We start from the raw sequence: 25,456 nt of genomic DNA on the forward strand, positions 1-25,456 counted from the left end.
CATAAACTCATAATATTTACCTGTGTAAGTTGTATGCGTAGAATCATCTGAAATTTCTTTCTTTCCAATTCATTGAACCCTTCTTATCCTTCAGCGCCATCTTTGTACAAAGTACCTCAGGCAACCTACTGCTCTCCATTCAATGATATAGCCAGAACTGAAATAATATAATGAAATTTAGCAATGCATATGATTTTAAATTCTGTTTACAAAAGTTAGATTTATGTGTTAAACTGTATTACTCGTATGTGTGAACAGAGAATATTTAGACAACCTGTAATCGATTGTCATATTTATGGCGGTACAATATGCCCACGAATAGAAGATCCGTGGAAATTGATATTAGACAGATTGTTGATTGTTTATAGCGGAAACAATAATTTCATCCAACTTGAATCCTTAATTTCGAAAAAATACTAAAATTGAAGTATCTAAAGTAAGAGTCCCGTGCGGGGTTGCTAGTCCCCCATCGGGCGCCTCCCTAGGTGGCGGATATGGGAACGCCCTCCAGATATGAAGGGTACCGGGAAACCGGGGCGGACCAAAACTAGCAAAAGAAGGGCGGACCAGGCTCAAGAGCTGTAGTGAAAGCAACTGGTCTAAGGGACGGAAACCCGAATCAAATGACATGGGGAGATGGCCCCATAGCCCTGGTAGGCGACCATCTAGGGGAGTAAACCCCAACAGAAAAACCCCTCCAAGGGTTAAAATGGTTGAGCGTTAGGCTGACAACCTCACCTCGTAAAAAAGCAACTTGTTAAGAAACCTGCACATCAGCCTCGGATAAGGATGGGAAACACAGATGATGAACTAGGCAAGAACAAGGTACATGATTGGTCCATAGCAACATGGAACGTCCGAACAATGTTAATACCAGGTAAAATGCAAGAAATAGCCAATGTAATCACACAACGCAAAATTGATATTGTAGCACTACAAGAGATCAGATGGCAAGGACATGGTAAAATAGACAGAAAAGATTACAGCGTATACTATAGTGGAACAAAAGAGAAAACAGGACAATATGGAACAGGGTTTATAATAACAAAAAACATAAGAGAAAGAGTCCTATCATTCGAACCAATCAATGAGAGGATATGCAAAATAAGAATTATGGGTAAATTCCAAAATATTAGTATACTGTCGGTACATGCTCCAACCAATGAAAAAGAAGATCTAGAAAAAGAACAATTCTATGATCAACTAGAAAGAACAATAGAAAAAATAGCAAGATATGACATCATAATAATTGCAGGTGATTACAACGCAAAAATAGGAGTGAGAAATAGTGACACAGACATAATTGGTAATCATTCCCTACACAAAAACAGTAATGAAAATGGCGTACTTCTAACACAATTCGCAATAAGAAATAGGCTGGTAATTAAAAGCACCTTCTTCCCACATAAGAAGATACATTTGGGCACATGGAAATCACCAGACGATGAAACAGTAAATCAAATAGATCATGTATTAATAGATAAGAGACACTCCTCAACAATTATAGATGTAATAAGCCAAAGAGGACCAAACTGTGATTCAGATCATTTTCTGGTAAAAATTAAACTAAGAGCAAGATTAAGCAATAATCCAATCAAACAGAACATACGAAGAACAAAATGGAATTATACAAAACTTGACAACCAAGAAAACAAGGTGAATTATCAAACAGCAATTAAAAATAAGTTACAACAAAATACTCAAGAAGAAACAATAGAAGGGAAGTGGAAAAGAATTAAAAAAGTGTTAACAGAAGCTGCAGAAGAAGTAATAGGCAAAGAGAAAACATCAAGGAAGAAAGAGTGGTTTGATGGAGAATGTCAGAAAATAATCAACCAAAAAAATGTTGCAAGAATGAAGATGCTGCAAAGAGAAACAAGAAGCAGTTGTAATAAATACAAAGAACTAAGGCAACAGGCAAATAATTTATGTAAGAAAAAGAAAAAAGAATGGATAAGAAAGAATATCCAAGAAATAGAGCAACTTAGTCAACAGTCAGAGATTAGAAAGTACTATGCAGCAATAAAGAGAATAAATAAAGGATATCAACCCAAAGAGATAGGATGTAAAAGGAAAGATAGGGAGATAATAGGAGACAAAGAAAGCGTACTAGAAAGATGGACAGAACACTTCCAAGAACAATTATACAATGAAACATATAGAGAAGAACAAATAGAAAATAACGATGAACAAAACACAGAAGGAACACCAACAAGAGAAGAAGTTGAGAAGATAATAAAAAATCTAAAAAACAATAAATCACCAGGAGAAGATGAAATAACAGCAGAAATATTAAAATCTTCTGGACCAAACATGATAGAAGAAATATACGAAATGATAAAACAAATCTGGCAAGAAGAACACATACCAGAAGCATGGAATAACGGAATATTGTGCCCAATACACAAGAAAGGTGACAAAACAGAATGTAGTAATTATAGAGGCATCATGTTACTTAATACAACTTACAAAATATTGACCAGCATCATACATACAAGATTAACAGCAATAACAGAAAACATAATAGGAGAATACCAAGCAGGCTTTAGGCAAGGAAGAAGCACAATAGATCAATTATTTATAATAAGGCAAATAATGGAAAAACATTATGAACATAATATAATTCTCTACATGTTATTCATAGACTTTCGTAGTGCTTTTGATAGTATAAAAAGACACAAATTAATACAAATTATGACAGAATTACAAATACCTAATAAATTGATCAGATTAACAAACATGACACTGCAACGCACATATTTTAAAGTCAAAATATGGAGCGATATGGGTGAACTAACAGAATATAACACAGGTGTAAAACAAGGAGATGGACTATCTGCATGCTTATTTAACATAGCACTACATGCAATAATAAGCAAAATAGACAAAAGAGGAACAATATTTACGAAACTCAGCCAAATTAACGCATATGCCGACGACGTAGTTATAATATCCAGAACAGAAGAAGAATTAAAGAGAACATACAGGATATTAGAAGAAGAAGCAAATAAAATTGGGTTACAGACAAACATGAATAAAACCAAATTCCTACTGCTGACTCCAAAGCAAGATGGAAAACGTTACCATCAATTTACAATAGATGACAAGAAATTTGAAGCGGTAACAAACTTCAAGTATCTTGGAATGACGATAAATGATCAAAATAACATGCACGATACAATTAGAGAAAGAATAAATGCAGGGAACAAAGCATATTATGTCAACATACAATTACTAAAAAGCAAGTTAATTAGCAGATATACCAAACTATTGATTTACAAAACACTTATTAGACCGGTAATAACTTACAGTGCTGAGGTATGGACAATGAGTGTAGAAGACGAACAGCAATTAAGGAAAACTGAAAGAAGAATAATCAGAAAAATATATGGACCAATCAAGGATGGAGATTTCTGGAGAAGCCGAAACAATGAAGAGATAAATTCCATCTTAAATCAAAAGGATATAGTAAGATTTATTAAAGCCAGAAGAATTAGTTGGATGGGTCATATAGAACGTATGAATAAGGATAGAATGCCGCGAAGAATCATGTATGAGAGAATGTACTCCACAAGAAGAAGAGGCAGACCCAAACTAAGATGGCGGGATAGTGTTTTAGAAGATCTACAAAGAATGGGAGTCCATGGATGGAGGGAGAAGATATTGGACCGAAATGCTTGGAGGCTGATAGTGCAGGAGGCCAAAGCTCACCCAGAGCTGTAGAGCCAATTGGTAAGGTAAGTAAAGTAAGAGTACTTTTGTGTTGTAGGAGAGGGTAGAGTGGATGAGAAATAATGAATGACCCAAGTATTTTTTTTTCTTTCGAAAAGAGAAACTTTATGATCATTGAAATGGAACTCCCTGGATATATGGGTTATTAGAACGTGACTCGTGAAATATTCACGTTTCAAAAAGTCATATTCGGTTTAAGGGGTCCTTTTGTTTTTGCAGTTTCGGAGACAAATATTATGGTATTTTTACGCTATGCAACTTGGGTTTGAATTTTTTTCTCGCATGAAATGCACAGTTTAAAGTAATTTGCCGAAATATTCACCATTTTCTCAGATTGTTAGAAAACTCAAAGTAGAACAGAACCCTAGATATAAAAGTAATCATTCTTGTAATAGATTGAAACCGCGTTTTAAGAGGAACATTGCCAAATTTGTAAAGTATAAGACAAAAAACATTTAAACCCTGTCTCGGGTATCTGTGGAGCAAAGCCTCGCGTGAGAGTAAAGGAGAAAGCATGCGGGCGGAGCAAAGCAGTGAGCGCTGCTGCAAACGGCTGGCAGCTGCAGTCGCGTTGCCCATCATGCACTAACACCCCCTCTCACGCGTTCATTCCTCGAGCTCTCCCGAGTCTTGTTTTCGTTCGTTTGCTCCAGAGTTTCCCCGGATTGAATGTTCAGAAATCCAATATGTCTACTAATTTCTTTATTGAAAATGGCAGAAAAGCAGGTATTTTTATAGGACGCACATAATAGCTCTTAATTCATCTTCCCTTTGCTATATGACCTTTGGATTTAACTGTGCTACAGGGTGAATTGTGAAACAAGGATTTTTTTTTTACGCGTAGATTGAAAACGGTGAGAGATACGAAATGGGTTAATTTTTTAAGAAAATAAATTCGATAAATAATTCCTGAGTTAACTTACCAATAGAAAGACGAATGTAGTGTTTCCTGGCAGCCGTTTTAATGGTGTCACCACTGGCGAAATAAGGGAGGGGCTGGGGACGTGTATCCAGGTGGAACTTCAAATGTTGCTTCCTAAACATCCTGAATATAAAGTTTAATACTAGTAGCTGGAAGCAAAACATTCTGTCAATATTCAAACAGTATCCACGAATATATTCATTACACTCAATACTTTTATCATTAACCTTCACAATTACTTTTAAAATATTTACAAATATTAACAACTATATTTATATTTTAAAAAAAATCCTTTTCTCCGGATTACTATTTCTAAGCAGAAAATTGCCTTGAAGCAAAGTTTGTCAAACTTTTAATTTTTTACTTACCATGATTGATCTCGAGAAGGTCGAAGAGTTTCTTCGTATGTTTTAAGGCACTGTTTTTAAAAATCCATAAAAGCACACCGCATACTTGATAGTGTATTTTCTCAAAATATGATGAATGGGATGTAATTAATATTGTAATGCAATCTAAAATAATATTTCAAGATTCATAAGTGAAAATGTAGTTGGAAATCTATTTAATTACTTTGTGCAGTTCGCAAGAAATGCACACCATACATGTCACCTAACACCATTCACCATACTGGTCACTTTGCAGTTTCTGAGTTGTTGAAGGTTGGGTATATCTACCAAAATGTCCTAGACCCCCTCCCATGACCATCGATTAGCCTATCCGAGAAGAAAGTGACCATAAAGCAATGTTTTCTGTTTGGAATGTGATTTTTACCTCCATTTAAGAATTTTGTTTAGCCTTTTTAAACGTAAACCCATTCACGGCTTTATATATGATAGTGGTCCCAATGTTTTCACTGATATGATATGATTGTTCCAAACATGTGCGTGCTTATTTAGTCCTTTTTTCAAATAAAATATTTCTGAATTTCAAATATGTATTTATTTTATAACTTAATGCAAGCAACCTCACCACACTAACTGAGCTTTGCAAGTGTCAGATAGGCCTACATCCTGACTTGGGTGCCACGGAAAAATCTCGAAACATTACGGGCGCCGTGAAACGAAAACGTTTGGGAACCCATGACTATGAGTGTGTACTGTCATGTCACCATATTGCATACACCCATTCTGTACCAGGCTAAGATAAAAATATACTGACGAATACTTGATTATAATACTCTGCATTACAGAGTAATGTAGTGACTGATTTAGTTAATATTACTATATTCAATACACTTAAATTATATTAAGAGTACTTACCATAAAAATTGAAATTATTGCTTAATAATTCTTAAATATGAAAAATCCATGCCAACTTAGCAACGAAGAACCATGACATACTCATTCTGTTATCAAAGAGAAGATAAGATATGAGAGACACCCGTATGAAGGAAAATGAAAGGGTGTTTCCACAAGAGAGATTTTGAATTGAATATTTAGTGCTAACACACGATTAAGATCTGTTTCCTTGATACAAAAAATGCATTTTGGTTTTGTTCCGAGTTTGTGAAAGACACTTTTTTTCTAATATTCACCGTAATTTCTTTACGCCCACACTAGCAAATGCAAACATATACTTTACTTTATACATTCCCGCACCGTGGCCATGCTGTCTAGGCCATAATGCTTTAGGTTCCGCCTACGGGACGATCGCTGGTTCGAGTCTTCTGGGGGAAGCGTAATAACTTGTCTCCTCAGATTTCGGTCTATGTATGGTACAGGTGGCCACCCACTTACGCAAGGAAATTGGGGAGCTACGAATGAGTAGCGTAACCCGGTCATGGAAACCTACACCAACGACTGGGGGGTCGTCGTGCTGACCACACGTCACCCCTTCACTGATTGGACACCTCTGCTGGGGCATGTGGGTGTGAAGTTGGCAGTCGGTGGGTAGCCTCTGGCCCTAAATAACCACCACGGGTTATTTGTACCCACACTTTGATGAGCATAACACTCCGTTGGCATTTAGGACTCGGCACTGGTAGCAAAAGCCTTGTAGAACTGTGTAGTCTGTGCTCATGTGAGATGAATATTAACTTAAATTATGATATTTGCATTACTTTAAGGGGACGATGTGCACTCCATTTACACCCATTGAGATGACGGACAACCTGACCACGATAAACACTGTGGATTGTTACGTACCCAATAGGACCCAGTAATGTAAATAGTTTGCCAAAGAGGAATAGAGATGGCAGCACCAGGCGTGCAAGGTTAAGAATTGGCATAATATATGTGAATAACTTTATAAATAAGATCAAAGCAAATTGGAAAGATGAAAAACAATAGAATATATTATAAGAAGACAAAGAATAAATATGAAATAAATAAATTAATATATACATTTTATAAATCAAATCAGTGATCATATGTAAGTTAATATGAAAATTAACGAAGGCAAAGCACTGATACAAGTTTGTGTCTTTGACCAGATATTGCATCTGTTTGATTTATCATTCCCATAGCGGAAATTTTGTTTACATCAGTGGCGTGCGCGTTCCAATCGACGCCCCACAGCACTTTTTGGTTGCGCATTTTAACCGTAGCACCTACTTGGATGCGCGTGTCAATCGTTTGCACCAAGTATACACTCTGTTGTACTCAATTAGTGTTGGCGCGTTACAATCTCAGCCGCAAGGGAGGATATTAGTATTATTCCCAAAGCTTAAAGGAAAAAGTTGGAAAAGGATAAAGGAATTCGTTAAATAGTCAAAACATAAACAAATTGAAATCCAGAGGGAAGTTTACAAAGAAGACAAGAAGGAAGTCCAGATCCAGATCTGTCCATTACGAAGGAAGTCCAGATAGAAGAATATTCAAATAGAGAAAATAAATAATAAAAATCATATTGAGATGAAAATTGACTGTAAACGAGAAAATTATAGAAGAACGTAGCTTATCATGTAAAATTCTTACTCCATGTATCCTGTGTTTACATAATATATTCGTTTAAACGTCTCCATTGGAAGGCATCCTGTCTGGTTTCGTTGTCTACAAAGAACCCTACCCTGTAGATAAGCTAGCTGAGTTTTAAGATTAAGGTTTATGTACCTTTGCACCAAGTGAAGGTAGCAGGTTGTGTGAGGAGAAACGAGAAAATCAGCACCTGTGATTGTGAATTTTCTAGGCCGTTCTTATGCGAATTATTATGGGAGAAGTAATCCAGTTGGTGAATTCATTCGCTGTGCATGTTGCAAGCCGCGCGGTTGGTGCTGGATGGATCATTGCTCCTTTGTTCTATGCTTTTGTGACACTTTTGTCACTCCATTTGCTCACATTATATATAGGAATTGTTCTTGCTGTTGTTGATTACAACTTGCTTGGAAGCCATAAACTTTATCCTACAAGCATCCGATGTTAGATAAGTATTGCCATTGTAAGTAAAAAAACAAGAAGTGTGAATACTGACAACATATTCTCACTTTTACCTTACCATAATTCATATATTCATACTTTGAACGTCCAAACGTTGATACACAATTATTCACTTCTTATAAGATACTAAGATTGCAACGAAACCTTCATGTTCCACAGTTTGTTCAGTAGTCATAATAAGACATTTGAATGAGACACTAAAGCAACAGCTAGAGCAAAAAGACACGTACATAAATCATGTGAGTTGCACTAAAGTACTCTTCAATCTTGTTTTTATTCCTTTTCCATAAGAGGTGTGACATTATGCAGACAAGTGTTTAAATAGGTGCGAACGGGCAATATGAATTTACCATGTCTTTTTTCTGCCTTATGTTTATTTTTGAGCTGTGCAATGTCATTCCGTATTGTAGATGCATATATATATCTCCAAGCTTTGAGTAGTAGAGAATTATTTAAAGCTTTGTTACTAATTCATAACTGATGGAAAAATATTTTTTCGCTTCTAATTGAAATAAAATATAATTTAATACTATTTTTTCAGATTTTGAACTGTTGTCAGTACGATGCATTTTGTCGTCAATCCATCCAACAGCAGTTAAGTTCCAAATTTTCGGATCTGCCAGCCCTGAAGGAAGTCCTGAGTACGGGCCTGGGAAGGAATATTATGAAATTGATGAAGGTAAATTTCATCGCATCCCCATTCGACGACTCAGTGGTCAGGTTGAAATAAAGCATCATAGTTTATGCTGTGCACACTAAATTAAAATAACTAGACCTACTGTTCTTGCTCTCCTCTGCTCCCTAATATTAATTCCTTCCACTGTCTGCTTTGTTTCCATCTCAGCCTCAATCCAATGTTTGAGCATCCTTTAAAGAATTATGAACACCTACGTTTAAAAACAATATCTCATTTAAAATAGGAGGCATTAAATTTTTTTTATTACCTTTGCGAAAAATCCTTTCAGGAAAGAAGCACAACTTTTCGGTTGTGCACTCCTGAAATATAATCGCCATTTTCTATACTGACTTGTGCATACTCAGGTACAATCAATCCTCTTTTGTGCAATGAGCAGTTTTGTTAATCCATAAAAAAATGTGAAGATATTTCATCATAAATGTAGTAAGAGTTCAGAAAATTGTGAGAATATTATTAAATATGTTATACCATTCACAAATGTAGCGAGTTAAATGTTTCTATCACTAAGTACACTGTCCAACAAAATTGAAGTTTTTGTCTGTTAAAAGATAAGTCCCAAGGTTTTGCGAGAAGAAACGAGGTGAGAGTCTAAAAAGTGTATCTTCAGAGACATATTACACCCCAGAGCATGATAGTTCTGAATCAAATAACTGATACGTTCTCTGTAATTTTCTGACTTGTAGTTTCTGAGGAAATGTATGCAAACTTCCTTCAAAGATTGCCAAGCAGCCAATTCCAGCTCATTTAGGTTCTTTTCAAAGTCATAATCTTTCATTAGTTTCCTGATTTGAGGGCCAACAAATATTCCCTCTTTTAGTTGCGCCTCAGTAATTTGCGGAAACCTCTCTTTGAAGAACATAAATCCACCACCCTCACGATCCATTTCTTTTACAAAATTCTTCATCAGACCAAGCTTTTTGTGGAGAGGATGCAGTAAGATTTTGTCTGAACTTACAAGTAGTGGATGAACAAAATTCTCCTGTCCTGCGATGAGTGACTCTCTCTTCGGCCAGTTCTTTTTAACAATGATTTTTTCTATCTCTGCTGTCCCATTTCAATAGGAAACAGCAACATTTGGTGTAACCTAGTTGCAATCCTGAGAAGATAGCAATAACTTTTAAATCTCCACATATCTGCCAAGAGTATTTACAGTACTAGGTATTTGTTAATAACAGTTTCATATTTTCATAACTTTCCTTCATGCCCCAGGAATATGCTACGGGAATGCTTGGATATTTATCTCCATTGTGCAGTAGAACTCCTTTCAAACTTGTTTTCGAAGAGTCAAAAAACAAACGCCATTCTTCACTTTTATGGACAACACGTAGTGACTCTAATAGACCATCGATGATACAACAGAAAACAAGGTCCTTATCTTCAGCATACATATCTACAAAGTCTTTTTGGCGTTACCGGAAAAAAGTAACTCTAGTGTCACTCTCCAACAAATGCCATCCTTTTAATCGCGATGCAAGCAGTTCTGCTTTACCCTTACTTAACTCTAGATCTCAAACTAAATCGTTAAGATCCTCTTGAGTTATTAAGTGAGGTTCAGCTGTCGAAACACTCCCCACAAAATCAGGATCATTATGCAATTCGCTACATTTGTCAGGAACACTTTCCCTTTCTTCCGTTACACATATGTCATCTGGTGGAGCAGGTATGGGAACTCCAGGTCCATGAGGCACCTGTCGAGTTGCTGATTCTAGTGATGGATATTTCACTGTATGCCTTGATTTCGAATTTATCCCAGATATATTTGTCAGCAAAAATAGCAGTTTGTTATACGATCCTTAGGTTTCCGCCATATTATAGGAACTCCAAAAGGCATATAACGAGATCCTCTCAGCCAACCACTCAAAAGCGTTACACAGTTCGCACAACAGATATCAGGGGCCCATTTCTTGTTTTCGTCTATCTTATTGCCAAAGTAACACTCAAAGCTCTTCTTACACGAGGAGTAAATGTTCTCCTATTTGCTTTCAAGGTCAACTCACCACCGATATAACAAAAATTGTTCCTGTCATTTACGCAACTTCTTAACATGATTCTGTCTTTGCTTCGAAACACTCACTGGAACTGAAGAACACTCAGGAAAAGCTTCTTTCCTCCAGTCGACTTGCTATTGAAATGAGAAGTAGACATAACAGTTAAATCACAGCATTGTGTTGTAAAGTTAATCGTTGTCAAATTTTTCAGTTGAATTGTTTAACAAGTTTACTTGTTGTCATTCATGCAGACATCAAAGGCATAAAGTTACCAGCGTATTGTTGGAGCAAAGACATAAAAGTATTTTAAATATTGAACACCAATCAGCTAATTATGGACTGCATGCTGCAATAATAATGCATAATTATATTTTTAATGTTACAAAAAAATGGTGGGTGATTGACAATCTCTGACTTCATTTTCGGAATCAGCAGGTGTCAAAACATGAAGAACCGTTGAAATTTTACTTTTAACAAAACCATTGTTGCACAGTGTTATTATCAATGCTCTGCCCTTGGCTTATTTCACTCCCTGCAGCTTGAATGTATAAACGCCAACAGTTGCTATCTTTAAACTTAATAAGGTGGGCTGACACCACTAGGAGAGTTAGCCTGTGATTTGTCAACTGGCGTGTGGTCACTTAAGTTGATAATTGATTTATGGACACTGTCGATTTATGTTCAACTATGCAAACATAAGAAGTGAACGACACTTTCACCAACTCTGCATGATGGAACCCCATATCAATTGCATACATGGGCTTAATTTTCTTTTAAGGTATAAGATAACAAAACTATTATCTGATCAATCATTGTCAAGATACTGTGTAAAGGGCAATAAATAAACAATTTCATGCTGTGTTTAGCCTATAACTGCGCCATAGGTAATAAGAAACCTGTACAATATCCCACACAGCACACAAACGTCCAAAAGATATCCACTGGATATATTTTGTATATTTGTGTCGGAAGTTCTGAATATCCTAAAGATATCCAGGAATGTCCAATTGACATCCACTGGATATCTGCTGGGTATCTATTTGTCCGCATACGTGATATCCAAAAGATATCCAGAAATGGATATGTTTTGGACATTTTCGGATCACTTTTGAACATGTTTTGGACATCAAGTGGGACGTAATCTGGACATTATGCTTTGATTTAGACATTTTTGTACGTAATTTGGATATTGTATGAACACAAAAAGTACATATGTCTATGCTAAATATAAGGAACGGGTATTCCCGGTTGAGCTAAGTAGGATTTACTCGATTTTAGTCTCGATTCTATTGTAGCGTTTAGTAAGACTAAATCGAAATTTTCTGATTCTAAGAAGAAAAATATTAAATCACTAAATAGAACAAGTAAATAAGTTTCAATTTATTACTCCATATTAACCATATACATTCGTATTTGGAGGGTTCAGTACAGTTCATATAAAATAAAAATATATAATTACAAATTTTCTATAATTTACAATCTAGATATTCACTAACACTATATTCCTTATTAACTAATAGTTTCTTTAATTTATTTTTGAAACTTGTCATACTTTCTGCTTTTATGTCATTTTGTAAATGGTTGAATATTTTAATTGTGGCCGCGGTGGCTCAGGCGGTAACGATTCTGACTACCATGCTAAAGGTCCCGGGTTCGATCCCCGGCCGGTTCAAATCCGGGAACTTTTCTAACGATGGAAGCGGCTCCGGCGCCCACCCAGCGTCGAATAACATGGGTACCTGGGGGAAACCCTGGGGGGTAAAGGCGGTCAGGGGCGTGATGCTGATCACATCACCCCCACTCACGACCGGATCAAGAAAGTGTGGGGCGTTACCCCCACACCCCCTATACGCCTTCATGGCGTGGTGCTATGCACAGGGGAACACTTTACCTTTTTTTTTTTTGAATATTTTAATTGCCATCTGTTGGGGTCCTTCTTGAACTAATGTTAGCCTGGTGAAGTAAGGCTTTAAGAGCTGCTTATTTCGGGTGTTATATGTGTGTTCTATTGAACTTCGCAGCGCAATATTTTTTCTTGCATATAATGACATTTCATATATGTACAGAAACGCTAATGCTTCAATTCAATTATTGTTTCAATTGCAAGATAAAATATAAAAAAGTATACACAACGGGAATACTATGATAATTTTCTAGGCGTGTGCGGGACAGAACTTTTTGGGTCGGGACGGGAAATTTTTTAAATCCCGACATTCGGGAGGGGAAAAATTCGCAATTTCCTGACAAAGTCGGGAAATTTTCGGGATTGCTAATGTTCAAAATTTCCCGAAGCTCTGGAAATCTCGAATTCTACACGTAATTTTCACTTTAAGTGATTGTTTTCGCATTTCTGGTACAAAAACGAACAATTTTCCATAAGTTACAGACATTTACAATGCAGAAAACGCCGAGAATTAACGACTTTTAAAAATGACCATTCGGTATTTTCCGACTGCTCGGGATGCCGAAAAGTAGGGAATTCATTTCGCGAAGTGGGGATTTGGAAGATAATTTTTTTTCCCGATCCCGGTCCCGACTTTTCGAGATCCAGCACACTCCTACCAGTTTCTAATATTCAAAACATATCCTATTTATGTTCATTGTTGGATAACAAATTTTGGATCAGTTCTATACATGTATTAGATATCCAGAATTGTATGTATTTTGGATATCCAGTTTTGGAAGAGATCTGGCGACGTATTGGATATTCGGAATTGGACAATGTTTCTTACAACCAGTTCTACACACGTTTAGGCTATGTATTAGAAATCAAGAATTTGTCGAGTTTTAGATGTCCAGTTCTGGATATCATAAGACGTCCAGAAATTTATATCTAATGGACATTCAATGGATATCCATAATATCCATGGATCTTATCTGGACATTGTGGATATCCAATGGATATTCCTGGGAGATTTTTGCTGGTTGGGATAATCCGTCTGCCTTTATCGCCGAAAATCTCAAGCGCGCATGCGCTGGCTGGACGAATCCAATGCCAAAATGGGGGTGGATTGGAGAAGAGAAACAGGTTCAGTAAAAAAACTGTTTGCTGCTGAGACAACGTGGAAGTTTCACAGCTAGCAACGTCGCCGGCAAAAGAACGTTAAGGTCAGCCGCACACCATACGAAACTATTGACCCGAGTCAGCGTGCGACAGGTTGCGACGGTTAGCGACAATACAACGAAGGCCCTTGGAATTTCGTCTTGCGTGGAGCAGTTTGGAACAAAACGATCTGCGCATGCGCGAATCGATTTACTTCAGGCAGAGACATCTAATCACAGACCAGAGACTCGGGCAACTTGAAGCCAGCAATTAAATGTTGTCATTGAATCTTATATTAAATGGTTAATTTCGTATAATCTAACCAATTATTTGCTAGAAATATATTCAATTCACAACATATAAACTGATATATCAATTCTACATACACATTGATACACTAATTCTGCTGTAAACTGTTATAATGCATCGTTACCCACTTCCCAAATTATAAAAGACAGACCTAGGCCTTTTGCGTACATGATCGAAATCTCCTATTCTATTTTAGCTAACAAACAAAACGACTCGTCTTGTCGTATCGCGTTTATGCAAATATTCAATTATATTTACAAAATTGGGAGAATTATAGATTCATATACACAGATGCATCAAAAAATAAAGAAGAAGTAGGATGTGCTTTTATTGACTCTTCAAATGGAAATATTAAAAAGTTTAGACTACATGGAGAGTATTCTATTTTCTCGGCAGAAGCATATGCAATATATCGTGCATTGATGTACATTAATAATATTCCAGATAAAAGGATATTAATATTAACAGATGCTAAAAGTGTTTTGTACAGTGTGCAATCTTCATATAAAAAGTTATATAAGGCATCAGCATTGGTACTTTACATAATAAGATTGTATGGTAAGTTAACTACAGAGGGAAGGACAATTCATTCTGCATATATGCCAGCACATTCAGGGTTTCATTATAATGAACTGGCAGATAAAAATGCTAAAGAAGCAAGAATTATGGATCGCAGAACGAATATATTATTATCATATACAGATATGTTACCAAGAGTTAAAAACAAAATTCAACAAGATTGGGAGATATGGGTCAAACAAAAAGTTACATATATGGGTCATTCATATAAAAATGTACTAAATTTAAACAATAAGACTCCGTGGTTTTATACATTTAATATAACCAGAAAGTTTTTAGTTTTAATACTAAGATTGAGATCAGGTCACATACGTTTAAATCACCATTTATATAAAATTAATTTAGTAAATTCACCTATGTGCAAGTGCAATCTAGATCAGGAAGATGCTCATCATGTTATATTTCAATGTCCAGTTTATACCACTCAAAGGGAGATGTTATTCAAGAATCTAATAAAAAAAGGAATACCTGTTCCAACTTCTTTATCCTGCTTAATATCGTCACCAGATGTAACAATTGTATTTATCATTTGTAGATTTTTTCATGATATTAATATAGACATATGAAAATTGTAAATATTCAAAATGTGTAACTTGATATAGTCACCAGATTTAACAATTGTATTTATTATCAATTTTAAATTTGTATGATAATAATGTAGATAAATTATGTATAAGAAAACTGTATATATTCAAAATTTGTAATTTGTGTAACAGTGTCATGCATGACATATTTTTAGGACACTTGGTGTAGAGCTGGTATAACAGCTAAAACCAATAAAGTATGAATGAATGAATGAATGAATGAATGTCGTATCGCCTTGTGACTCGTCGTGTCGTGTTGCGTTGCGTTGCGTCGCGTCGCGTCGCGTCGTATCGCTTCTTCTCCGGTGAGCGGGCTGCATAAGAGTGTTAAAAGCCATCACAAATCGAGCGTAATGAACCAACGATAATATAGAAGTGAAGGTATTGAAATCATAAATTAGGAACAATCTTCTTCCGAAGCAATGAAATCACCTCAACCTTTAAAGCATGAAAATTTATTTACGATAGACAATCGTATCCAATTGCATAGAGTATGTGGTGTAATGTCACTTTACGTAACGATTATAAAGAAGATACATTTTATCCTGAATTAGACGAACATAAGATTGTAAATACACCAGTAGCAGTTATTTAAGTGATTTGCAAATATTTTCTGGTTTCATATCATTTGGAATAGAAAAAAAAAACATGATGCATAAACTAGACAGTGTTAATGCAAAACAACAAAGAAAATACAAAAATATCTTTCAATGTATTACACATTTATTTCCCCATTCCAATTACATGTGAGACTTTATTAGCTAAATGTTAGTGTAAGTTGAAGCTAAATTAGACATTATTGAGAAGCTAGAAAAAATAACAGCTCAAGCAGTGGCTTAGTTTTTAATTCTAATTTGGAGATAACTGTTTAATTAGACACATTACTAAATTAAGACACATGATAACTTTTCAGAAATATTTGATAACATTCGGCACATTCAGGTGCCTGAAATGCGTGAAAATTATTATATTTGTGTAAGTGAAAGTGACGTAAAGTATATCATCGTGTTTAAAATATACAGAACAAAGTCATACTTAGATTGGTGTTCCCTTCGTGTGCAAGAAGCATAGAAAATGATGAAGTGGATACTTAAGCATTACAATACAGAAGATATATTAATGATATGACTCACAACATGTATTTGGGTTAGTACAATCGTTTTCATACTTCTCGCACAAGAAGGATCTTCTATAGTTACATTTGAGATCATTAACTTTTCCCGTCTTAAGTAAAAGTCCACAGTCTTCATTCCCGACATTGTTAGGCTCTCCACTATTCCAATTATTGTACATGCCATATACGAGATCACCTGCAGGAAACAAAAGTACACTAATTACCCAAAGTTCATTAAATTGTGAGATTATACGAGGGGTAGTTAAAATTTATAAGCACTTTCACCATAACTTTCTTTAGGCTGGCTGCACAGACAAGTTCTCTCGTCTTTTTTTCTCGCTTTTCTGTTCTTTTTTCTCTCTCTCTCTCTCTCTTCCTCTCTTGTTTTTTCTCGCTTTTCTATTCTCTTCCTCCCTCTATGGGTTATCTATTTCTTTATCTCTTGCTCGCATCTCTATTTCTTTCTTCTCTCCGTTTCTGCTTGGTTTCTTTCAAATGTCTATTTCCTATGTCTTTCGCTTTTCTGTGTCCTTTCTTTCTCTCTCTCTGATCTCTATTTCTATCTCTATTGCTAGCTTCTCTATTACTTTCCCTCCCTCTCTCGCTTCCCTATTCCTATCTCTCTCTTTCTCTCACACTCTCTCTCTCTTTCTCTCACTCTCTCTATCTCTTTCTCTCTCTCTCTCTCTCTCTCTCTGCGTGTGTGTATTGTCACGCTTTTTTATTTATCTTTCTTTATCAGCCTCCCACTTATGTTTCCCGTCTCTTTTCTTTTCTCGCTCTGTGTTGTTCTAGAATTCTCTCATTCTTCTTGTTCTCTACCGCTACTTCTCTCATCTCTTCTCTCATCTCCTTCTTCTTATCTTCCTTAAAACACTTCGTGTAAACATGATGTCGATTTTGACATCCCTTGGAAAATTTTCTTAAGGTGTCCATGTAGTAGTACTCAAAACATTGTGGTCTGTTCATAAATTATTGTGTATTCATGTACAGTGTCTCTCAAAAGTTTTAGGACAACGACATTTTAAACTAGGCAACCCAATTTACACAAGGCGTTAGTGTGTTGCATGTAGAGTTAGGCTCAATTTCAGGGTTGCCACATGCACATTAGGTATTTATAAAATACGCGAAAGAAAGATTTCCAAATATTATTGCATAAAACTAGAAAAAAATCAGTATTACATTTGTTGCAATACTCTCAGAAAGAAGGTAAAGGTAAAGTGCTCCCCTGTGCATAGCACCACGCCATGAAGGCGTATAGGGGGTGTGGGGGTAACGCCCCACACTTTCTTGATCCCGGTCGTGAGTGGGGGTGATGTGATCAGCATCACGCCCCTGACCGCCTTTACCCCCCAGGGTTTCCCCCAGGTACCTTCCACCTACCACCTCGCTTCCATCGTTAGAAAAGTTCCCGGATTTGAACCGACCGGGGATCGAACCCGGGACCTTGAGCATGGTAGTCAGACGCGTTACCGACTGAGCCACCTCAGAAAGAAACAACATCGATTTTATAGTATTTCATTGTTGATGAGTCTACACAAAGGAAAAGTGGAGAGAGGAAACGAAAGGGAACAAAGGAGAGGAGAAAAGAGAAAGCAAAAGGAGAAGAGAAAAAGTAAGGAAGGGAAGAAAATAGAGGACAGAGGAAGTGGATAGGAGAAGTAATAAGGAGAAAGGAAAAAGATGCGAGGAGAGATGAGGAAAATGGAGCAAAGAGGAGAGAAGAGAGGAAGGAAAGCGAGCTGATAGAAGAAAAGGAAAGGAGTTTGGAGAGGAGAGGAGTAGACAATAAGAGGGTAGTGGAGTGTAGAGTAAAGGAGAGAAAAAGAGAAGAACGAAAAGAAGAGGAGAAGAGTGCAGAGGAGTCGGAAATATAAGACAGGAGAGGAGATAAGAGGAGTGGAGAAGAGTGGGATGGAGACAAGAGGCGAGAAAAGTAGGGAAGGCGGTACGAGATAAAAATAGAGGAGAAGGACGGGAGAGAAGAAGGAGAAGGAGAAGTTAAGAACAGAAGGGACTGGAGACGAGAGGAGAGAAGGGGTAGTTGCAGAAAATATGTCTCGGCGTCAAGAACTGATGCATTGATAAAATTATCGACATGAAACATTCATTAACATTTTATAATGTATTGGAGAATGTATTAGATCGGTGCGAAGTTCCTTTTGGCCGAGTTCAGACCAAGATAAAATCTTCCACGTAAGATCTTTGATTTTACCTGCGATTATACCACTAAAAACATGAATGTAATTTTCATATTTATCCAATTTTTCTCCTCTACTCGGTTCGTTGAAATTTTGTTATTTAACATTTCCCCTCCCCCCATCGTTAATTCCAATCTGAATCATTCCGTTTCATACGGCGTGGACAATGAACGCAATGGGGTATGTCTAAAACGTACGAAAAGTTTCTGCCACCGAAGGGGTTTGAACCTACGACCATCAGATTATCAATCCTTAACAGTAACCACTACCCCACAAGCTTTCGCTCCTGAACACAGGTAGAAGGAGCTGACCAATGTGAAATGCAGATCCAACCCCCCTCCTACATGTCATGTGCAAAGAAAACTTGTTTGTAACAAAGAAAACGAAGGTAATACGACTGGGCGAAAATATTTAATGGAGAATTACACATGATGGAAACTTTTCAGTCGATATTTGTGAAGGTATCTTTGCATTGAACTCGAGTGGAAAAAGGGTTAATATTAGTGTGTCCTGAATTGCCACAAATATAATGATTATTTGATTAATATTTGTCAATCAATGTCTTTGAAGCAGAACACAATTATCGTTAGAGTATCATAATTCAAGATCTGATACGTGAAAATATCCCTTTAATCGTGTGTCAATTAATTTATTTGTTTTTTTTTTTTAGTAAATTCCAGTTTTAGGACAATCTAGCCACTATACACTATTATTACAAATAATGTTGCCATGCTCTTGTTTAATAGAAGGAGAATTAAATAAAAGAGAACACCTCGTAAGGAGGATCGAACCTGGGACCGCTAGCAGCCTATATAATTTCATTCAATTCTCAATTTCAGGACTTTTCAGGACAGACAATCACAAACATCAATACCCGAGCCGGGATTCGAACCCGGGACCCCCGGTGTTGTAGCGCGATGTGCTAACCACTCCACCACGGGGGCCGACACCACTACACCACGCCCTTATCTTCCGTTGAATCAACAATGTTTAAGTATTCTGTTCCTCCAATATTGTAAATGTCCTTGGATATACATGTAGTTGAATTTTACTTCAATTTTGAATTGTTTCTTGTGGTATAGCAGCTATCTTCGAGAATATATTTTGGAAGTGATGAAGAAAAACAAGAATATTGGTAGTTGTTGTGAAAATGCTAGTTACTTCTTCTAACTTATTATGTTGATTAGACATTATTAATGAAAAATATCTTGAGCCTTGAACATTGCAGGGCGATGTTCTCTTCTTGTGATACTGCAACATATGAAATGCTTGTTTTCTGACGCAAGTCTCTTGTCCAGAACAGTCTTATGAAATGTATTTGCTGTTACGTATGGTAACATGAAATAATTACAGCGTTTGCAAAAACGTTTGCGAACTGCTAAATGTGCGTGACGTTATACGTAAACAGGCGGAAAATTGTATTCATAAAATCACATCACATTTGACAGTGTTAGTCAATAGAGAGTCGTGGAACAGTGTGTTAAGGTGTTGGATTAAATCCTACTTATTTTACTATTTCGAAGAACAACAATTTTTAAGGTAGAACAACAGTCATTCCGTTCCGCTCTTTATTTCTTTTAAATTCTTACACGTTCCTTTAATTGATTTAAAGAATAAATAAAAGTATTGCTTGCTTTTCTGTCATTGGCCTAGACAGTGGAATTATGCGTGCAAAGTTCCTGAAAGCTCAGATAGGTTAAACCGTTTATTGATAATCGTGAACTTTTCGTTTAATAGATAATATTTGGTATATTATCCTTGTACATAGAGACACTGTACATAGACACACACACATTTCTTTTTAAAATAAATCTTTATTACTTTCTATTCTCACCTTAAAAAGATGCAGGTACTGCGCACCGTTGCGTACTACCAGGAGAAAAGAACTACTTCCTGCAATGCAACTCTCAGAAAAACTTTACTGGTCGCGTTTCCAGCTGGCGGTTGGAAAAGAGCGAATCAGGGATCAGTTGAATAATCTTCGACTGGCCTCGGGCATTTACGTGTCACAAGGAGCGAAACAAATGAACGTCGGGTGCACCGTTGCCAAACGTACTGTAAAGCGAGGGAGTTCTCCGACAACGATATCGTCAGCACCACAAATGAACGGGAGTTAATGGTACAACTGCACACGTGGTGCTGGAAAATGATGTTTCCGGAACGACTACCCACAGGTCGATATGCAACTGGCCAAACGAAATACGCTTGGCAACGTTGCTTCGGGAGTATGATGTTACCTCTGCAGCTTTTACTTCGCAACTGAGTTGGTCGACACCCATCGTGCCAAGCAGTCCTGAAGACGACTGGGTGACAGAAACAGCCAGGAATAGCGACGAAGGTCAGCAGCCACCTGGAAATGCGACCAGCTATAGGAGAATCCTTACCTTCAACTGTCTCGAAGACTCCCTCTCTGTTGACATCATGAATCCCCAGCAACGAAATACGACCTTGAAGCAAATTCTTTATTCCATTTTCTTCCTCTGCCGAATTGACGATAGCCAAATGGGCCCCTTCCAATGCGCAAATGACAATAGCTTCTTCCCACGTCTTGATATCAGTATGGTATATGTAACGCCCCAGACGCTGACCCGGAATGTAGGGCCCTATAATGCACTGTTCACCTGTAACAAATAAAATAAACTTAAAAGTTTTCCACCTGTAGTCCAAAAACTTTCTATTGTTGCTCAACGCTTCAGGTGTAAACATGGGCGTCGGGGGGGAAGGGTCCGTCCACCCCTTTGGAAATTGGCAGCGTTCATTTCGAGTTACAAATGAGCAAGAACATGCTATTTGTTATTGTTAAGTGTTTACCCTAGCCCTCCCTTGCCGTACGAGAAACGTATGTACTTGAGGGGTTCTTTCATAGGCCCACAAGTCTTTTTTATCATTAAAATTCAAGAACCGTTTTCTTTTTGAATCACTTCTTCCTTTCTTGATTATTTATGTATATTAATTATATTAATTACAAAAGTTACGATCATTAATAAAAAAAAACGAATATTGCATGGTGTCACACACATATTTTCGCTTAAACTCACAGAAAACAATAACAATTACAAAAAAAAAAAACATCATTACCAACCAATTGTACACTGTCACTGGATGCGTGTCTCGATTAAACCGTATTCAAAAAATGGTGCCTGATAGGCCCAAGTGCATATTGCCTCCTATTTACTTTATATTTATGGTTTTGTGAACAAAAATAATGCAGAAATATTGAAATATAGATGGTGGGCCTGACAGCCCCTCTCGGGTACGCTAGCGTTAATAACAAATTAGGTTAATTTAGTTACTATTTGATCAGAACCGAAGTAAACACTACACTAAATCAAAAACAATCAGAGTACAATACAGTAACCACGTTATATTTTCATTTTCTACTATTTATTTCAAAGAATAAATGATTCCAACATTTAAATAAAATAATATCTATAGTTTTATGTAACATAAGTTTCATGAGTAAATTGTCACCCTAACTTTTACAACCTTTTATTGAACGAGCTGTGTAATAGTTAAAAACAAAATACAATTGCCAACGTTGTCCAATATTACAGTAACGCAGCAATTCTATATTCTATGTCAGTAAGATATGTATTCCGACAAATGAAAACTTTATGATACAATCATTTCAAAATATTTGCATTACAAATTCAAGTCTTATATACTTCGATGACATGTTCCGATGAAATCATTATATTGTAAGTGAATAACTGGTATAGTAAAGTATTTCTAGGTAAATTTACCTTCTTTTGTAAACTTTAACTACATATAGGCCTATTAAATGTCATAGAAACACCTTACTAGAAAATGAACCTTAAAATTGAAATTCATAATGTGTTCTTAATTGTTAGAGATTTTATTCTCACTTCAGGTCCGATCGTTTCATAAGTAATATATGAAAGTCATGCGTCATATTATCAGTATTCCTGCGATCAGTATTTGAGTAAATATAAATTAAAATGTGAACTTACCTGGCAGAAGATATGCATCACATCCGAATATTGAGATCAACAATAATATTACAGCAGTTGAGAAAATATTCATGGTCTTGTTTTAAAGTTATACTCTGTAAAATAAGAAATAGGATGTTATTTAGTCAACTTATTTAGGAGAAACAGAGGATTAGAGGATCTTTCCGCGTATATATTGAAGGGTGGAAAATGGTAATATGTGTCGATTTACCAAAAAATGTGAATCTTCATTGTCGAGAAAGAACTATGAGATTCTTGCTATCAAAATTGAAAATGATTTTTTTTTCGGACACAAAGATTTCATCTGTAGGAATAGACACCGTATGATAATTACGCAAGAAATATTTTGGAAGAAATAGAATTTATAATTATTTACATTCAATTGTTAAATTTTTTTTAAGTATATCCAAATTCGTTCATTACTTTTATTGAGTTGAATTTCCTTACTATACATGTGCAATATTTTCGTTGAGAAGCAAGTAAGGGTAAGAAAGCACACGTTGAAACACAAAACAATCATAAACACTACTTTCTATAGTTTTGTATGTGGATATTAATTCAATACTTACAAACGTAGAGACACGTTGTTACTTTAGCTGAAGGAGAGTGAAACTCATTCAGTGTAGAAGACTTTATCAGAGAATATGTACGGCTTCTTTTCCATTATCTCTTCATCGACATTATTTAGAGTACAGTGCTGTATGAAAGTTGAGTGATGTGATGGTAAAATCCACAGAGAGCAATACAGCATGCATATTAAGATATTGTTGACAAAGAAAATGTGTATTATCAGTTTCTTTCACCAGCGCCAATTCTCCTGATAAAGAAATTGTTAATGTCCGTGGTTGGGGGTTACACTGTTACAATGTGTCAAAAAAGTTATGTCATGATGCAGTCGTGCTGTGAATGAAGATAGCCAACGCAGGTGTAACGCCCTTTTAGGCCAAGGCAATTTCTCTTCAGTATATTTTTCCTTGATTTTTGCTTCTGTGTGAAAGAAAAATATTTTACGATTGATTTTATCCTAGCCGTTAAATTAGAAATCTCAAAGAGTAACATTTAAATCCCTTAAAAAAACAACAACTGGTATCTATTTTACGGAAATAATTCCAAAAATACCCATATGGCCATTTCCTCTACTCAAAATATATTCATCAAAACCTCGAACGAAAACAAACCTCTGTACAGGTAGATCCTCGACAGGGCAGCTTCAGCTATCAGCCGTTTAGCTCTGCCTCTCGCTTTCTCCTCTTATGTACTGTTATGTGCGGCCTTACTCTACAGATTCCTGATGCAGAGTGTAGCTGCTGTGCTTTATTACACTACCTGCTACTAAATATAAAAATAGTAAGGCGCTCAGAACCTTAGAATACCAGATTCTATAATTTGCCACCACACTTAACTCAAAACGATATTCCACTTAAGTAGTCGAAAAACCAGTTTCAAAGTTATGGGATAGCATAATATGTCCCCAAGCTTTTGTTTAATTCCTTACATCTTCATTGGCCTTGCCAATAGCTTGCCATATATCTAAAATAACATCAATTTTAAACTGAACTCGTTGGCACATCAACCCTTTCAAAGTGAGGGCCTGCCAAGTGGTTTTTCCATTATGTGACGAGACGGAGCCCGCTAATTCATCTTTCAAGTGGCTCCGCGATTATCCTCAGGATGATGGCTTAATAGCCCCTACCCCAAGAAAAATATACGAGGGCGTGCTGACCGAGTTTCTAACAGCAGAAAATGTGTCCCCCAATTGACATTCATCAGAGATTGAAGGCTTTTTATGGCAATGAATGTGTAAGGTCAGTACTGCATGATGTTGGGCTGTTCATACTCACAATGAAAACCCTGCCGAGGAACTCTCAACGTGTGTGACAAAGAACTTCTTCTCGTTTAAAAAAAATTCAGGTTACAATTTCAAAATATCTTATAACATAGTAAACACATATAGATTTTCCTTCAATTTCACATATTTTACGAGGGCTGGTCAAATATATAAGGAGATAAAGAGACTTGGAAAGACATTAGCTCTCCTTGATCAGTCCATCTAATGCCTTTTTTGGGGGAAGGGGCAACTGTAACCGATTATTGTAAGACTTTTACTCCGGAACGAATGAGGAGAAAGAACACTTCAGTCCTCTCTTAAGTAATATACTGTTCTGGACTTTTGGCGCACAAAGAGTGCAGTCGGCGGTTGGGTGTTATGACGTCGCATATTTGCGGTTCGTGTCCGCGCGCTCGTTGCTGGCAAAACTTGGAAAATTTGCAGTGGCACGAGCAGTTGACATTTTGACATTTCGTTACGTTGAAATGCTGAATTGAATAGTGAGTTCGATCCCAAAAAGGAACTTGCACGGTGAACTTGCAGCCTGGAAGAAGGAAGAGTTGCAGCGAAACCGGATCGGATCGCCTTCTACAGACTGAAGCGGAATGATCAGGAAGTGCATTTAAGAAATTAGGAAGATACGTCAACAGTGGTTTGATACGTTCTTTAGTCACTTCCTTGAAAGATTGCCAAGCAGCCAATTCCAGCTCATTTAGGCTCTTTTCAAAATCATTTATTTGGTTTGAACAACGAAGAGAGATATTAGCCCATACCCTGAGAGGCATCACGTGTATTCTTTCGAGTCTTTCATGTGAACTTACTATTTGCACTTGTCAGTAATTTGATTCTGAACTATCATGCTCTGGGGTGTAATATGTCTCTGAAGATACACTTTTTAGACTCTCACCTCGATTTCTTTCCTCAAAACCTTGGGACAATGAGCGACGAACATGGAGAACGTTTCCATCAGGAAATTGGTGAAATGGAAAGGCGCTACCAGGGAAAATGGACTCCAAATATGTTGGCAGATTATTGCTGGACACTAAAAAGAGATGTTCCTCAGGCAAAGTACAGCCTAAAATCAAGTTCGAAGACATTCTAGATATGCCACTGT

At 36.6% G+C, this 25,456-nt stretch overlaps 1 protein-coding gene across 1 annotated transcript; it reads right to left on the minus strand.

The window, feature by feature from the left end:
* Window positions 1-15,950: 15,950 nt before the first annotated feature.
* Window positions 15,951-22,596, minus strand: LOC145982775 (mannose-binding protein C-like). Its single transcript, XM_083116139.1, has 3 exons — window positions 22,515-22,596; window positions 20,928-21,164; window positions 15,951-16,538 (listed from the first exon to the last, which is right to left on the minus strand). Exons 1-3 carry the CDS (start codon window positions 22,585-22,587, stop codon window positions 16,345-16,347), a joined length of 504 nt encoding a protein of 167 aa, XP_082972265.1. The 5' UTR covers window positions 22,588-22,596; the 3' UTR covers window positions 15,951-16,344.
* Window positions 22,597-25,456: the final 2,860 nt, after the last annotated feature.

This window comes from Lepisma saccharinum, unplaced genomic scaffold (assembly GCF_977018435.1).
Source record: "Lepisma saccharinum unplaced genomic scaffold, izLepSacc3.1 HAP1_SCAFFOLD_408, whole genome shotgun sequence".
In the NCBI taxonomy this organism is placed as follows: Eukaryota; Metazoa; Arthropoda; class Insecta; order Zygentoma; family Lepismatidae; genus Lepisma; species Lepisma saccharinum.